General features: G+C 39.1%; 1 protein-coding gene across 11 annotated transcripts in view; it reads left to right on the top strand.

The window, feature by feature from the left end:
* grb14 (growth factor receptor-bound protein 14) overlaps nucleotides 1-16,413 on the top strand; it is a 32,069-nt gene extending 15,656 nt beyond the window's left edge. For 6 of the 11 annotated variants that reach the window (XM_061791563.1, XM_061791562.1, XM_061791560.1 and 3 more), the window contains 14 exons: nucleotides 2,077-2,233; nucleotides 3,557-3,678; nucleotides 3,777-3,851; nucleotides 5,832-5,969; nucleotides 8,119-8,229; nucleotides 8,308-8,403; nucleotides 9,032-9,094; nucleotides 9,982-10,257; nucleotides 10,547-10,663; nucleotides 11,470-11,536; nucleotides 11,805-11,892; nucleotides 12,032-12,125; nucleotides 12,489-12,765; nucleotides 13,080-16,413. In XM_061791563.1, the coding sequence (XP_061647547.1) occupies nucleotides 2,077-2,233; nucleotides 3,557-3,678; nucleotides 3,777-3,851; nucleotides 5,832-5,969; nucleotides 8,119-8,229; nucleotides 8,308-8,403; nucleotides 9,032-9,094; nucleotides 9,982-10,257; nucleotides 10,547-10,663; nucleotides 11,470-11,536; nucleotides 11,805-11,892; nucleotides 12,032-12,125; nucleotides 12,489-12,635 (1,551 nt within the window). In that variant the 3' untranslated portion in view covers nucleotides 12,636-12,765; nucleotides 13,080-16,413. The other 5 variants (XM_061791568.1, XM_061791569.1, XM_061791565.1 and 2 more) reach the window with 4 other exon arrangements.
* The last annotated feature ends 300 nt before the right edge of the window (nucleotides 16,414-16,713 follow it).

The raw sequence follows: 16,713 nt of genomic DNA, 5'->3' as shown, positions 1-16,713 counted from the left end.
TTATTTATTTATTTATTAATCTTTTTTGCTTTGACTTGAGAGTGCAAACTAGAGATGGGAGCGCTATGAACTCACCTCACTTCACAATTAGCCGCACTGCGGCAAACAGTGATGCCGCTCCCAGTTGGAGTTCACTGTCAAGCTAAACATCAAACAAAGAAAGTTGCCTGTACATGTATGCTAATGCTAACACATATTGGGAAGCACCACATATATCCATCCAAACATTATCTATTCCGCTTATACAGGATATACAATGGATATTTGAACACAAAAGGTGAACCAACGCATAAGCTAATATAACAGTACTCACAGTCATCTTTATCCTCTGGAAGGACCTGAGACAAGCTGAGAGGAGCGATATACGTCTGTCTATCGTATACTGCCCCCAGGTGGCCAAGGCAGGCACACAGAAGGAGCAGCAAAATGGCCGTTCAATTGATGCGATGTGTGAGAAAAACGGTTGAATTCGTTTGAATTCTATTAACTATGGCATTACTGAATGTTTTTATAAAGTATAATAATATAGAGTGTTTTTCCCCCCCCATTAAAACACATTACACAATGTTTTGTTGTTTTAATGGGGGAGGCTGGGAAGGATTAATTGCATTTCCATTCATTTCAATGTGGAAATATGATTTGCGATTTGTGATATGAGTTACGAGTGTGGTCACGGAACAAATTAAACTCCTATCTCAAGGCACCACTGTATACACATCAAGCAGGGACGTGTACACATAGACCCCTAGTGGTGCTTCAGCATTGGCCCTTTTACCCTGGATGAGAAAAGTACCCTTTTGCCAATTTTGTTTTCTTTATTCATCAATATTAAAAAAAACAACCCCTCTCTGTCATTAATTCCTCCCCAAACGTGTTTTGATATCTGACGGGCATTTATTCGAGTTCTTGAGGCTTGTTCCCCTCGCTGATCTGCGGCGCACATGCTCCTGCTTTGCCCCTACCCCTACCCCCACTCTCCTCTTGACTCTCATGACATGCATGCAGTTGAGCAATGCCTTCTGTGACTCAGACACACACGTACAAGTAGGAAGAAATGTTTGTGCAATCCCTGACTGTTTGGTGCAAAATTAACCACAATACTACACATAAGATTTTTGCACCGCTGAAAACTTTACGTGGCTATATGACCGACATTTCCTAATTGCGCCCAAAAAACAGAGGTGGAAGGTGGGGTCAATGTCGAACAACATTTGTCAGGCATATATGCTAGAGTCACGCTTTGCATATGCAAGGTTTTGTACTCATCAAATCTGTGATTTCAAAGCCTCTTTACTGATTTTAAATTATGTTAATGAAGAAAGTAGGGGAGAACATACAAGCTAGCTGCAGCGGACAGACAGAAAGACAGTCAAGCAGAAAATGTATAGATGGCTTTGCAAATTGAAGAAGTCAATCAGTTTTATTTCATTTAAAATCTTAAGTATGTTGAAGCCAGAAGAAAAAAAGTGTGACCACAAACATATTTTGCAGTGATGTTTTATTCATTGCATTGTCCTGACCAAACGTCACATGAACTCAAGGAGATATTTTAATGCAAGTATTTATACTTAAACATTCGAGGTTTACAAGTACTTTTGTAAACTATATTGCTCTATATCAGGCGTGTCAAACATACGGCCCCAAGTTCAAAACCAGCTCGCAAGGGGGTACAATCCCGCCTGCAGAATAAATTGGAGCGTGAAACAAGTACATAGGAAGTGTTGTGGTGAGGACCAAGGATAATTTTAACAATATTATGGTCATGTAGAAAATCAAACAGTAATAATTCCTAGGTCTTCACAAGTTGATTTAAATTTAAAGTGCAATACTATATTTTTCAGTTCCAAATGCGTGTGACTTAAAGTTTTGTGCCTTAAAATACAATCACTGTGATCAATTTTAATGATCAGATATATAGTAGATACTGAAGATGACAAGCTGAAAAAAAAATGTTCTCAAGCGTCATTCATTCTAAATATTTTCATATTGCACATTTTTATTTTGCATCAAAACAAAAGAAAAAACTTTATTTGCAATTAAAACAAAAAAAGTTTTGATTGACATTTCTGTTTGCAGGTAATTAAGATTTATAATGAAGATAACACCAGCAGAGCGGTAGAGGTCCCCAGTGACATTGTTGCCCGGGACATATGTCAGCTGTTTGCCTTGAAGAGCCACTGCATCGATGAGCACAGCTTGACTCTTTACGAGCACCTCTCCCATCTGGGAATAGGTAAGACTTGATTTAACGGAAACTCGGAAGTTAATTCACTGGGTTTGGCTTGTCTCATGCAAAAGAGCGACTGTATGCCCCACCCCACATAATGCTTGGTCAATGGTGAGTCTGTCTTTTGTTACCTTGACAAACGGAGGCGGCGATTTTACTTGCGAGAGCAGAGCGCAGAGTGGGGGCAAAAAGCAAATTAAGACAATAAAAGCATTTTCACTCATGGAGGCAGCACTTCTTACGCTAAACTTTGAGCACATGGACATGTCACCTAACACAAAGACACCACCATTTTGTCAACACCTTTACGGAGCGTGCCGCTTATCAGAAGCTAACGCTGTTTACAAAGTTTAATTAATTCCATTGCAGCTCTTCTTACCTTTTGGCTAACCTTAGCAGGGGGCTTCGCACCTGTTTCTGCATAATCGTCTTTCAGATAGTGAAGTCTGACGGCTGAGCGATGGCTTGAAAGTGGCTCTGGGTCTTCACCCAGCATAGCTGCTACGTAAATAATTGGCTGAGAAATTTGGTGAAGGGTGGAGGTTATCAATATGTAAATTAGCCTCACTTTTTCGTAACAGTGAAGTGAAAGTGCAGAATGACTTGCTCACAGACACACTTTTAGAAATTGGGAAAGCATTCATCCAAATCACATGGCTTCACTAAATTAAACGAAAAGCCAGACCTCCAGTAAATCCAATTGAAAATGTCTTTTTCAATTGAATAAGGATTTTTTTTCTATATTAAAAGTTTATCCACTGTAGCATACTACAGTGTATTCAACGTTATTAAAATCTAAACAAAGCAACTAATTACTGTGACAGTCATGTTCCAAGCAATTACAATTTAACTGAATACATTTGAATAAAACTGCAATATCCTACAGTTCAAAGCTATTTTACAAAAAAAAGAATAAATTAATTTTGAATATATTTGAAGGGGGACAAAAAGGACCCCAAATGTCAATGTTATGTGAGACATCATAATTAGTTACATACAACATGAAGCATGGATGTGTGACCATGACAAAAAGTCTTAATCAAATCTTTTGAATAGTTGAATGATAAAATAATAAATCATGCAGAGTTCCTTGACTTCAGGGTGATGCTTTATGTGGAGATTACACCAAGGCTAATAAAAAAGATAATCATCCACTAAAACTATCGCTGGGAAGTCTTAGCAAAGCTGTCTATTAAGTTATTTGATCCGAATGATATCTTAAGTCGGTAATGCTTATTTGACCATACATAACATTGTAGGTAGTGCAAACAGGGAAAAACAAAAAAATAAAAACATGATAATGATATGTTCCCCTCATGTCCTGACTAGAGAGAACGATTGAGGACCATGAGTCAATTATGGAGGTGATATCCAGCTGGGGAATGGATGCAGACAACCGGCTAAATTTTAGGAAGAATTATGCAAAATATGAGTTTTTCAGGAAACCCTTGGTGAGTTTGTGATAGAAACGTCTGCATCATGTCATTTGAACCACTTTGCACATCTCTCTATGCAATGCCAATGTGAACAACCATTTGAATTCTTGTAGGACTTCTTCCCTGACCATATGGTGTCCATATCCGGTGAGACCAATGAGGTGGTAGATCACTCTCAACTTGTACAGGTACCAACTCCTCCTTATTCCTTACATACTGTTCATTTTCCATGCATATGTAGTATGTTCCGAGTCAATACAGTATGTCAAAATGTATTAATAGCCTGTCTGACAATCAATGTTTCAGAAAGAAGGGAAAGTGTACAGGGGGTCCTAAAATACACTTCCTTTTTTTCCATTTGGTTTCAGGTGTCATTCATAGGACTTCCTCCCTGACCACATGTTCGGGGAAGAAGGTCACATACAGACGTGAGGCTATCAGCATTTGACACCTCAGGCTTTGCAGTTTTTGTAAGCGTATCATTCCCCATACCCAAGGCTCACCAAATAACATTGGAGCAGTGTTGCAAAAAGGTGACTAGTGGAAGATTATGATGCTTAAGTCAGTGCGGGTAAAGCTTTATAACTCTTCGAAACATCCGCTGACTCAAGCTTTGATTGATGGTGATTTCCAGTGCAGCCCTCTGGAATAGACTTTTTCCCTGGCTGTGCGTGAACGCCTGCTCTAGGAGTTCCGTTGTTTTCATCAGTGGCGGTAATAGCAGGCCTTCAGCTGTGCGGTTTTGTCAAGAACAGCTTCGGTTTTAAGAAACTCGCCATGGCTCGCATAATTTGTACTATGCTTTGGAGCACTGGGACTGCCATAAAGCTTCTCAAACTGGCACTGCAGTAGGGGACAGAAAAAGCTTCTTCCTAGGCGGTAGTAATCATGCCTTATCATGGCCAAGGGAATGGTATGCTTACAAAAACTGCAACGTCCAAGCTCTCAAATGCTGATGGCCTCATGTCTGGCCGAACGATACCAGAAATGAATATGTACAGTGACTTTTGGGATGCGCTGTATTTTTGCAGGAACCGTACTTGCTTTTTCAGTTGCAGATCTCGTGCCTGTGCCAAGGCACCCTATGACCCCTGTATGACTTCTGTTCTTTATGTTTAGTATGTATGATCCTTATGTTGTTTGACTTTTTCACTCTTTGGAGATTCCCCCCTGACCATTCAAAGACCAACAGGTGCATGTTTCTGCGAGAACCTGTGCAAATGTGGTTGAAACACATACAGTTCTCAGGACCGTTTCAAGCTCCCTCTTGTACAATGTTACCACTGTCCCATAAAAACATACACAAATTTATGGCATGTGCAATAGTATCACAGTTTCAAGATTCCCACCATTTTCCTTGATTGAGCACGCAATGGTAAATCTAAAATCCATTTTAGAGGACAATGTCAAATTTGACCTGGGAAAGCCTCAGTGCACAAACACTTTGTAGAACCTGCACACAAGAATGGCAATTTTAAATACATGCCTTGAGATACAAGTGACCCCACTTAAGAGTTTGGAGATTAGATAGCTTTGCCTTAATAAAGTCTGTTTAGCTTAATGCTAACAACAAACACCATAGACAGGATAATAAAAAAATATTGGTGTTGCAGTGTTGTAGCCCATAAAGCAAAGCATGTTTGAACACGAACGGTGGAGCAACACATGTAGACAGATGATATAAAAATACCCGCAGGCATATCTTCTTTGCAAAAAAGGACAAAAGTTACTGCCGCTTACTGAGTCAGTTCTGAAACTTTATTTGTGTCTCAATACTCCCCCAGAAGGAACAAACACCAAAAGGACCATCACAGTGTCCATTGAATTGAAGCATAAATAAATAAATAAATAAAAATCAGCAAAAACTGTTACATTATTCACGTTCTATTTAATTATGTCATTACTGTAGTTTTTTTGAGGGGTGGGTGGGCTGGAACAGATTAATGGCATTTCCATTCATTTCAATGGGGAAAGCTAATCTCAGATAGTCTTTTTTAGTGTGGTCATGGAACAAATTAAACTCATATTTCAAGGCACCACTGTTTTTTTTTTTTTTTACTGCTGACAAATGTCAAAATGGGCCAGCCTGAACAGTACGTACTGTAAGGGTTATCTTAAGTTCCTCAGCCTTCATATATGAACAAGTATATTTATTTACACACCAACAGATCTTTCTCAGCGCCAGCACTTGCCCAGAGATTCACGGACATCTCCACACCAAGGAGCCAGGCAAGAAGTCCTGGAAGAAGTTGTACTTTATCTTGCGGAGGTCAGGGCTTTATGTCTCCAGTAAGGGAACTTCTAAGGTGAGTGAGCCAACGTGAAACAGCGACAGATAACACTGACCATAATATGTTTATCACAGTGTTTTTGATCGTGGTTGTAGAATCATCCCGAGAGCTGTTTATATTTTTTTGGTGCGTTCATGTTGCAACACAAGAATTCCAAAATACCTCTCAGTATGCCTTAGTGTATTATTATTATTATTATTTCAAATAAATGCCTCTCACAACTAAGCAGTGAGCATCATTATCACTCAAGCACTTGTGTTGAAGAGATTGCATATTACCAGCTGCCCGTAGACAAAACATTGGGACAGGAATAGAGGAAAAAAAAAAACATCTTTTTATCTGGGTAGATTTGTTCTAGTTTGTCGACACAAAAGGTCAGCGGTTCATCTGGTGTTCTATCTCGGTCATGTTTCAAGGGAGTAGTGGAACGGGCTGAACTTGATTTGCCTCTCAGCAGCCTAAAGGCATTAAGAATAGGCAGAATGCTCCTGATAACTTCTCGACAGGCAGTTTTATGGTCATGAAAACATGGAAAATAGGTCTAAAATAATTGCTATAAAACTTTTAGATTCAAAAATGAAAATATACATTTGCATAACTGTGGTTAGTGGTACAATTACATGATTTCTTCATTGTAAAGGCAGAATTGTTTCTACAGCTCTTGTATTGCTTTGAATTTGATTGTGCAAGTGCACCTGTGGTGTGGTGGTTCTGCACGTGTGTGTAGTCATGTGACCACAGAGTGTGCATAAAAGGTATTGACATTAAGAATTTCAAAGAAGGTCATGATAAGGTTATTTAAAAAATGCCGACGAATCTTTTAACCTGCTACAGTGGACCTTTGTTGTCAATCGCTGTTTATCGCTCTTGTGTGAGCGCAAACACTAAAATGCTGCGCTATTACTTTAAAAGGGAGAGTCGAAAGACATGAATGTGTCACATGAAAGCTGAACAATGGTAGTCTTTGTGAGTTGTTTTTTTTTCCCCCCATGTAGAGATTCATCTTTGGAACTGTTGGCCAGTATTGAGTCTCTCGATTTAGTCGTGTAATGCAGTATGCTTGCATCCAACCTTATCACTCATTTACTTTAACTAATTTACTTTAATTTATAGAGCACTTAAAAAAACAGCTGAAGAAAGGGCTGTACATTCATAAGTCAAACATAAAACATACCCAAAATAATAACAAAAATAAATGAAATATTATTTTTAAATCAAAGCATGCTTCTTTAAAAACATAAAACTAGTCAGTGACATTGAAAAAGTCATCTGTGTCTTTAGCCCAAATTGTCACGGTCCAAATATGCCTGCTGTTTCGACATTGGCCTGTTGGTGGTTTCAAGGTGTATGAATTTTCTTCCTGAGGGGATGTCGAGTTATTATGTAATTTGTTCCTTGCAGTTGTGCAGTATATCCATGTCTGTACCACACTGCCCCCCAACCCGGCGGGCAAGGTGTGGACAACAAGAAGGAGCAGCAAAATGTCCATTGAATTGAAGCAAAAAAATGTGGCAAAAGCTGTTTCATTTCTTTACATTCTATTTAATAAAGTCATTACTTCATGTTTTTATAAAGTGAAACATACACATTATAAAGTATACATTTTTGTTGTTTTTTGGGAAGCTGAAACAGATGAATGACATTTCCATTCTTTTAAATGGGGAAAGATCATTTGAGATAATGTTTTGAGTTACAAGCATAGTCACGGAAAGAAATTCAACTTGTCTCTCATGGCACCACTGTAATTGTCAGCAAAGAATTTTCTTAAATTTCATATATTCATTTTTCTCCTGTCCTTGTCCTGTCCTTTCCTCACAGGGTGTAGCACTACAGCACCACACAACACTCATATTAATGTTTCATTGTTGGAGATAATGTAATGATTTACTTTTCTCATCCTGTTTACAATTAGTGCTTTGTCTTTTGTCTTTGTTTCTCTCTCCCTTCTAGAAACTTTGTTCTGTTCAACTGATCAAGTCTGATTCTCAATAAACTTCAATTATAATACCACAGCGGAAGCTTAAAAACTCCACTGTGACACAGTAAAACTGTTCCGGCAAAAAAGGGATACAGATTTTCGACTCTGCTTGACCGAACAGGACAAAAAAAGAGAGAGAGAAACAAATATATATGAATATACATATCTTTATAATGCTGATTACAGGACCCATGGCATCTTCAGTTCATCGCTGACTTCACTGACTCAAATGTCTACACACTGTTGTCAGCCAAAAAAGCACACGGGGCTCCCACTGAATTTGGCTTCTGTGTTAAGGTCTTGTTTTTATCCATCCGTAGCCATTTGCTTACTTTGTTTCAGGTGTCTTTAAATTGATCTGTCTTGTCTTTGTAGTCCACAAAGTGCACTTCATCCCGGGATATGAAGCTCCTGTGCGCAGATGATGAGCAGACTAGGACGTGCTGGATCACAGCCGTGCGATTGTTCAAGGTTGGCTTGGATTCAATTTTTTTTTTTTTAATAGTCCGTGCATTTTTACATAGTGCCCCCTAATGTTCAGACTGAGATGCCACATAACTGAAATACCTTTTGTTACAGGCAACGCTTAAGTGAAATGTGTGGCAAGACTTCTAGAAAAACAGGCAGTTGGATGTTAAAATGTCCGTATTGACAAGTTGTTGCTCCAACATGTGTTCGAGTATTGGGTATATAGAGTTTGAGTAACACTCATACCATGTTCAAGAAAAGTTTGTATTTTGTGTTGTATGATCAATATTTGATGATACGAAAAAAATTTCATGCCTGTTGCAAGACTTAATAGAATTTTCAAGTATCAGCAGGTATTGGCGAGTACTCAAATGTAAGTACGTGTACTCGTGTACTTTCATTGTCTTCGTTCAAAAAAAATAATCTTCACATGTTGGTTAACAACTTTTTATTATTATTTTTTTTTTATTAAAGTGATTGAATACAGCTGGAGAGGGAGACTGGGAGCTAAAACCCAATTGTTTCCTCCAGCTCTTTTAAACACAATCAAATAACCCACGTATAATTTGTTGAGGAGCTCCAGTGTAGGACTGTCGAAGATATCATTCATCAATGCACTGTTCTTTTTCAGTATGGGATGCAACTGTACCAAAACTTCATGCAGCCACACCAGAAACAAAAAGCCTCCCCAATGGTAAGCTGGTTTTCTCACAGATGTGAATTGTGAATCAAGAATAATATCAGTATTTTATCAAATTCGTAAATGTTTACCTCCTACCGTTAACTTCTCAAGCATGTTATCGTGTCCATTGTGTCAAATGAAATATCGTGTGATACTACTAAATAAGGAGAAGCTAAGCAGTGTAGTAGCAGTTGTTGCTGTATAAATAGTTAGGACAAATGAGGCACCTTCACTTAATGGTGTCCCAGAATAGCCTGAGACCCAGCTGGCGGGAGTGAACACAATCTATTTATGGCATAAAGATATGTTCATGAACTCTCTGTCTTCTAAAAATAACACTATCAGGTGCTCTCAAATCGGACAGCTCACCACCTCTCCTTTTAAGTGGGATGGTCACGTCATGTGACCAACAGTCTTGCCCAAAGTATGAGGATCTAACTACTGAGTCGTATTTGTCTACGTCTTGTCTTATTCCCTCGTGACTTCTTAGCAAAAGTGTTAATATTATCATTTGGGCAGACCAGAATGTGTTGATTTAATTTGTGGTAGAAAAATACATAATAATTCTTTGGTTACATGTACAGTAGAGGTACCCAGTCTATGCAACAATATGTAATCATTTTACTTAAAAGAGGAAAGTAACATCCTTTTGATGGAACACGGGCTTGTAAAAAGCAAAAAAAAAAAAAAAAAAAAAGCCTCTGGCATTGCCATGGGCGACCCCAGTTTGGCGATCCATATTATTGATGATGTCCAAAGAACAGCATGTATTTCTTAATTTCGTTACTTAAAAAAAAACAAATAAACATACAAAAAACAAATTTTTAGATACACAAAAAGAATGCTAAATACAAGCTTATATCCATTCATTCATCTTCCATTCCGCTTCTCCTCACTAGGGTCGCGGGCGTACTGGAGCCTATCCCAGCTATCTTCGGGCGAGAGGCGGGGTACACCCTGAACTGGTCGCCAGCCAATCGCAGGGCACATACAAACAAACAACCATTCACACCTACGGACAATTTAGAGTCTTCAATACCCTGCGTGTTTTTGGGATGTGGGAGGAAACCGGAGTACCCGGAGAAAACCCACGCAGGCGGGGCTGGGATTTGAACCCCGGTCCTCAGAACTGTGAGGCGGATGTGCTCGTCCATCGTGCCGCCAGTTTATATCCAGTCAGTGAAAAATATGTATTACCTTCATACTATTTCTGTATTGGTTATTAATATGATAGAAGTACACTTGTACAACAGTTAATTTGTATTCACCACAGTAGCATAAAAGTAACCCCGAGACCCTCTACACCTGTAGGGGAAGTGTATGCGTAGTGCACTCCCCCCCCCCCCCCCCCCCCCCCATCCCCCCCAAAAATAAAAAAAATAAAAAATTAAGAGACAGCAATTAATGCAACATTCAGTGTACTTCTATATCACAAGTGTGTTAAAGTGAAACCTGACCTTTCAGCGGAGCATCTCCGAGAACTCCCTGGTGGCCATGGACTTCTCGGGCCAGAAGAGTCGGGTGATCGAAAACCCCTCGGAGGTTCTCTCTGTGGCCGTGCAGGAAGGCCTGGCATGGAGGGTGAGTTCGACCCCTCGGAAAGGCAAAGGAGTTGAAAACACTCCAAATGTGGAAAGACATGTGGCTCTATTTTTGTGACCGCCTTAAATCTGCACGGAGGCGGGTTAGACCGAGTGTTGGTAATTGCGCACACAGAGGCAAACCGTCATATTTAAAAAAGGGAAGTCTACATCGCTGTGGGCGTGAACACAGCTGACTTCAATCCTGTCCAATCAAAGCGGCTCCTCTCATTGCCTTTAAATCTGGCGCACTCAGTCTCGCATGGAGATGTCTCTGTGCAGAAGAGGAGGATGCGTAAATCGCTTTGTCACTTGCTTCGATGAATCTGTAGATTCTTTGTTTTCCGATTAATCGACAAAATCGGATTAAAAACAAATCCTTTATTCAAAAACATAATTTCAAATTGACAGTGCAGAAAATGTACAAGCATAAATTGATTATGATTCAGTTCCTGGTTTGGTCCGTAACAGTTTTCTAAAGTAAAAGATGTTTGCGAATGTCTTATGATAAAACACAAAGATAATTAGTCTGCTTTATTATTATAATTACTACAATTATTATTATTTACTGCTTTATTATTTTGAATAAAATTATTTACTTTTGAATGGCTGAAATTCAGAGGATTTGGACAATTTTAAGTTAAACAAGGTCTCCAAATGTATCAATGAGCAAAAATTGTTATTGAATCAGGGTACGGTAGTTTTTGTGCGCCGCCACATATTCGCCGTCTACAAAAATAGAGCCCACAATGTTAAACAGATGGAATCTCAATTGTCTTCTTCAAATCTTTTTTGGTGTGTTTTCAGAGGAAAGGTTGCCACCGTCTGAGTGCACATGGAAGCCCTTCTGCGTCCCAGAGCTCACTAAATATAGGTTGGGTTTATTTTCTTTCATTTTGTGTTTTTTTGTAACCAGTCCTTGTGCTGCTAGTTACTTATATAGTATGGTGGATCTGTATTAGGGCTGCAGCAATTGAACATTTTTAGAATTGCGTGTTCTACCAATTATCCCATCGATTAATTGAGTAATCGGATACAACTGGATTTTAACACACACATTTTGTGTGCTGATTTGCTTTGAGTGCCCACAGAAGTTACAGGAAGTTGATGTTGATGTTGATGTATTGTTTCCTGCACTTCAGCTCTCCATTTAGCCCAGCCCTGGTTCCATGGCAAGCTGTCACGGGAAGAAGCTCAGCGTCTGATCACTCAGCAGGGTCCAGTTGATGGGTAAGAAGCTCTATTGGGACACGACTTTATCAAATGATGAGGGGCGAATCATACTGTCTCACTGATCACAACATTATGTACAGTATACAATCTAATGAGATCCAATACAATCATTGTGTTAAAATGTTTGGGTTTTCAGGCTATTTCTTCTGAGAGACAGTCAGAGCAACCCCAAGACATTTGTACTGTCACTGTGCCACATGCAAAAAGTCAAACACTTCCAAATCTTACCTGTGAGTACCATGGATTGTCTTTTATGATGATCATTTAGGTTGTCATGTCCACTTAGGTGTGTTTGCATACATAAACGGAACACACATGCATATGTACTTTTTTTTTATTTGTATTTTTTTATTTTTTTGAAGCTGCTGTCAGCCACGGCTCACATCCAGACTCACCAATTTCACACAACATCCTAAAAAACCCCGCCTCTTAAAGGCACATGCATGTACACAGACACAAAAATACCAGTTAACAATTCCACAAACCTTTCATTTGATGATTTTTCTAACTATGACACTCGCAGGCAGGAATTCCTCATTGATTGTGCCTCTGCCTCTTTGAATGTGCATATTCATACTCCCACCACCCCGCAGGTGGATGACGCAGGGGAGTTATCCTACAGCCTCGACGACGGCCACACACGCTTCTCAGACTTGATTCAGCTGGTGGAGTTTTACCAGCTGAACCGGGGCGTGCTGCCCTGCAAACTCAAACAACACTGCACCGGGACCACCCTGTGACAACCGGGAGGGACCGCCGCCATGGAACCCTCAAAGTCACCTCCTCTCAGAGGCCTCTTTTCTGGGCAGTCACCCGCAGTGATCTTGTGCATGGAAGCAAAATTATGCAAAGACCCGACAGGCTTGCAAGGTGCGTCGTCTATTGGCTGAAAGAGCAACATTTGACATTTATTTGACTGTAAGCTCTTACTGTATTATACTAAATGATTATATTTTATAATTATTACATTAGGCATGCATTTTGCAAAGGTTGGAAAATATTTTCCCCCTTTGTTTTATATTCAAAGTCTATTGGTAAAAAAAAGAAAAAAATATATAACATACTTTGAATGATCTTTTTGTCCTTCACTCATATTTTTTCAAGTTGTAATGAATAATTGAAGTGAATGTCATCGCCTGCTAAAGCATTTGTAATAAATATTTTTGTGTGATGTGTTGTGACAGGTGCAAGGTAGGATTTCTGTTCTTCCAACGCCATCGTGGCCCTCAATAGGGCAAGGAAGCGGATTTGGTTAATGGACTGGGTGGTGATTATAACAAGCAAAAACCCAAAATTCACAATCTCAAGAAATATTAGGGGGAAAAAAAAAAAAAAAAAATGTATGTAGAAATCAGGTAGAAATTAAATTGGCCTCATGAAAAGTACCTATATGTGATTAATACACCTATATAGTATGACTTTCACTTTGTGGACCACTGAAATAAATGAACTTTTCAACGAAATTCTAATTTATTGATATGCACCGACCTGTTGTTCCACTATAAACCCCTTCAAAACGCCACTTAAATTACAACATAAGATACGGTCATATAACATCACAACATTTCCAATTCATCAAATTCTCAAAGCAAATATTCTCAAGTATATAGGATGACGTGTATGTATATTTTGAATAGATCTAATAAAGACCAAGAAAATACGTCCAATAAATCATGTATAACCTGATTTTATTTTAAATTTGACATAATAAATCCAGGCTTTATCCAGTGGATATTTCTCAAATATAATAAGCTTCCTAACTAGTGTATCTTTACCTACACTTTGTTCACTTATTTATTATTTAACCTCCTACGGTTAAAGTTAAATTTAGTTGGTCCATATTGCACGTGAACGCTACACATTAACCCAATATTGCCAAATGTGATTTAATACATTCTATATGAGGAATATGTAGGCATTATGTGGCCTACATTGTGGATGCAGTGTGGGAGGCAGCAGCACCTAGGGTGCAGGTTAACTCATGACCACTAGATGGTAGTAGAAGCATTTTGTTGGCTGTGTTCCAGTTTGATGTCGTCAAATAAGTCAAATAATCAATTTACGTTTATGTTCACGTAAGTTGCAATAATTATCATTGATGGATACTGCTGACAATAGACAGCATCATACTGAATTTCTGGCTACAAAATTAGGTCCAACTCCACACTAATAAGTACAAGTTAGCACAAATGATCAGAATGAACACTTGTCAGAAGGGTATGGTGCTTTGCTCCACTGGACACAACAATCATAATGATGAACATATGACAACATAAAAACAACTGAGATTATGAGAGATTTTGTTCATACGGTTACTGTATTCGACCTTGTTTGGAGATGCAACAATTAATTGATTATCAAATTAATTGACAACTCTTTTGATGATTGATGATCCCATTGTTTTACTTAAAATTGTCTAAATCCATCTAAATTCTCCCAACAGTGAATCTTCTCAAATTTCTGTAATCCTTCATGAAAGCAGACTGATTATCTCTTGTGTTTAATCAAAATAATAATAATTTGCAAACATCTGCTTTTACTTTGGAAAATCATAATCAGAATTTTTGCCTATTTTCTTACATGTTACACACCCAACCAGTTGCTGTATCCTCAACAATTTATGGGGGACAAAAATAGTTTAAGATATTACAAAAACAATCATTCATTGTAATGTAATGGACTCTAGAAAATATTCGATAGTAACAGCCCTAACCTTGTTAGATTAGATCATAAACATGTAATATTCACTTGACCAACTCCAAAGTGCCTTGCGTGTATTCCCTTTCTCTAAGGATGTGTACAATTATTACAAGTGCAAGTAATGACTCATCCTTTCACTTACGTCTGATTTTTCCACGGCCCCATCCCGCTATGAGTAAACCCTGCAAATGATTCCCCGCTCAAACAGCAAACGGCCAAAATGTCTCGTCTGGAAGCACCCGTGTTAAACAAGCTTCTTTGTTGTGATATAAATGCACTGCCCCGACGCCTCTCCGGCTTCACTTCAATAGCAGCTTTTTTGAAAGGGAGCGCTCACATCCAGGGGAGACGTGCACAAACACATAAGTCTTAAATGTACCCCTGCTTCTTAGGTCTTGTGCTAAATGTTGTTTTGGATGTATTCCTGCCATTGATCGGCGCCTGGCTGCAGGGGGAGAGATGGCAGCTGGGAGAGAATGCGCCTCCTTTAATGAATTCATCCAACACTAACGGCCTGTGGACACTGCATTTCTTCCAGCCTTTCTCTCTCTCTCTCTCTCTCTCTCTCGCTCTCTCTCTCTCTCTTTCTGCTCTGTCTTGGCCCTCACGGACAACCAGCAGCACTCTTTGCACTTCACACCACCACACGGCTTGTATTCGGCTCGCGCTCTCACAGAGGTGTCAACTTCCCCAGTGGTTTTCATGGGAAAATAATTAGCGGTGGCACTAAACATTTAGGTTGACTACATAAGCAGGAACACTAGAGCAGTGGTTCTCAAGTGTTGTCACCCTGGGACCCGCTCTTTCCTTTTGTTGCAAAGTTGTGACCCACATTTAAAGACGTTAAGAACAATAAAGAGCATGTTATGTTTTCAAATTGCTTTGAACAATGTATAATATATTTTCAAAAGCTGTTTCAAAGGAGGCGGCCTCACAGTTCTGAGGACCGGGGTTCAATCCCCGGCCCCGCCTGTGTTGGAGTTTGCATGTTCTCCCCGTGCCTGCGTGGGTTTTCTCCGGGCACTCCGGTTTCCTCCCACATCCTAAAAACATGCATGAATTCTAAAAAATTGCCCATAGGTGTGAATGTGCGTGCGAATGGTTGTTTGTTTGTATATAATAAACAATATTTGTATTGTTTTTAATAATAATAAAAAAAAAATATATATATATATATATAATATTGTAAACAGACAGTAATAACATAATGTAATATAATGTAAATAATTAAACATTTTTTGCTTTATTTCAGTGGACATTGTGTCTCTTCTGGTGTGCCCGCCATGGCCATCTGGGGACAATATAATGCAGACATACGGACATGGTCACAACTACTCAGTAAGCTGCAGAAATATTAGTTGCTCTTTGCAGAGGATAAAGAATATATGTGCCGGTTGAGTATTGTTATATTAGTTCTTTCAAGGGTCATACCAACGCGACAGCGATGCTATTAGTTAGCCTGTCTAGGCCGCATTGATGTGGTCCATATATGCACGCCGATCTTTAACTACTGTACACCACTGAAGTAAACTATCCATCCATCCATTTTCCATCCATCCGCTTTATCCTCACAAGTTTCGCGGGCGTGCAGGAGCCTATCCCAGCTAACTTCGGGCGAGAGGCGGGGTACACACTGAACTGGTCGCAGCCAATCGGAGGGCACATATAAACAAACAACCTTTCGCGCACACATGCACGCCTAAGGGCAATTTAGAGTAATAAATCAATGAAGTAAATTAAATAAATAAAATCATCGATCCAATCACCTCATTTATTAATCTTTTTTTTTTTTTTTTTGCTTCCAATACCCAGCAAGTACATTTAATAACAAAACGACTTTTGATACTTAAGTACAGCAAATGTCACAGTCACTGTAAGACTTTTACTCAAGCAATACACTATAAGGTGACTCATAAAATCAAGGTCCAACTGTACTTATATTTGGGTTGAGAATTTGGCTTATGGAAGGTATGAGTCTTGACAGGACATTGTTATGCAGGCATTCGCCATTTTTCTAGATTATTATTAGTAGTTTTTCTAGGTTTAGATAGGAATGAAAGCCTCCACTTTGAGATCCGTTTTCTGAACTTTCCGTTTTTAGTTACAAAATGCTGTTGT

This window comes from Phyllopteryx taeniolatus, chromosome 12, assembly GCF_024500385.1.
Source record: "Phyllopteryx taeniolatus isolate TA_2022b chromosome 12, UOR_Ptae_1.2, whole genome shotgun sequence".
NCBI classification, from domain to species: domain Eukaryota; kingdom Metazoa; phylum Chordata; class Actinopteri; order Syngnathiformes; family Syngnathidae; genus Phyllopteryx; species Phyllopteryx taeniolatus.
This window is presented reverse-complemented; position numbering and strand designations above follow the sequence as displayed.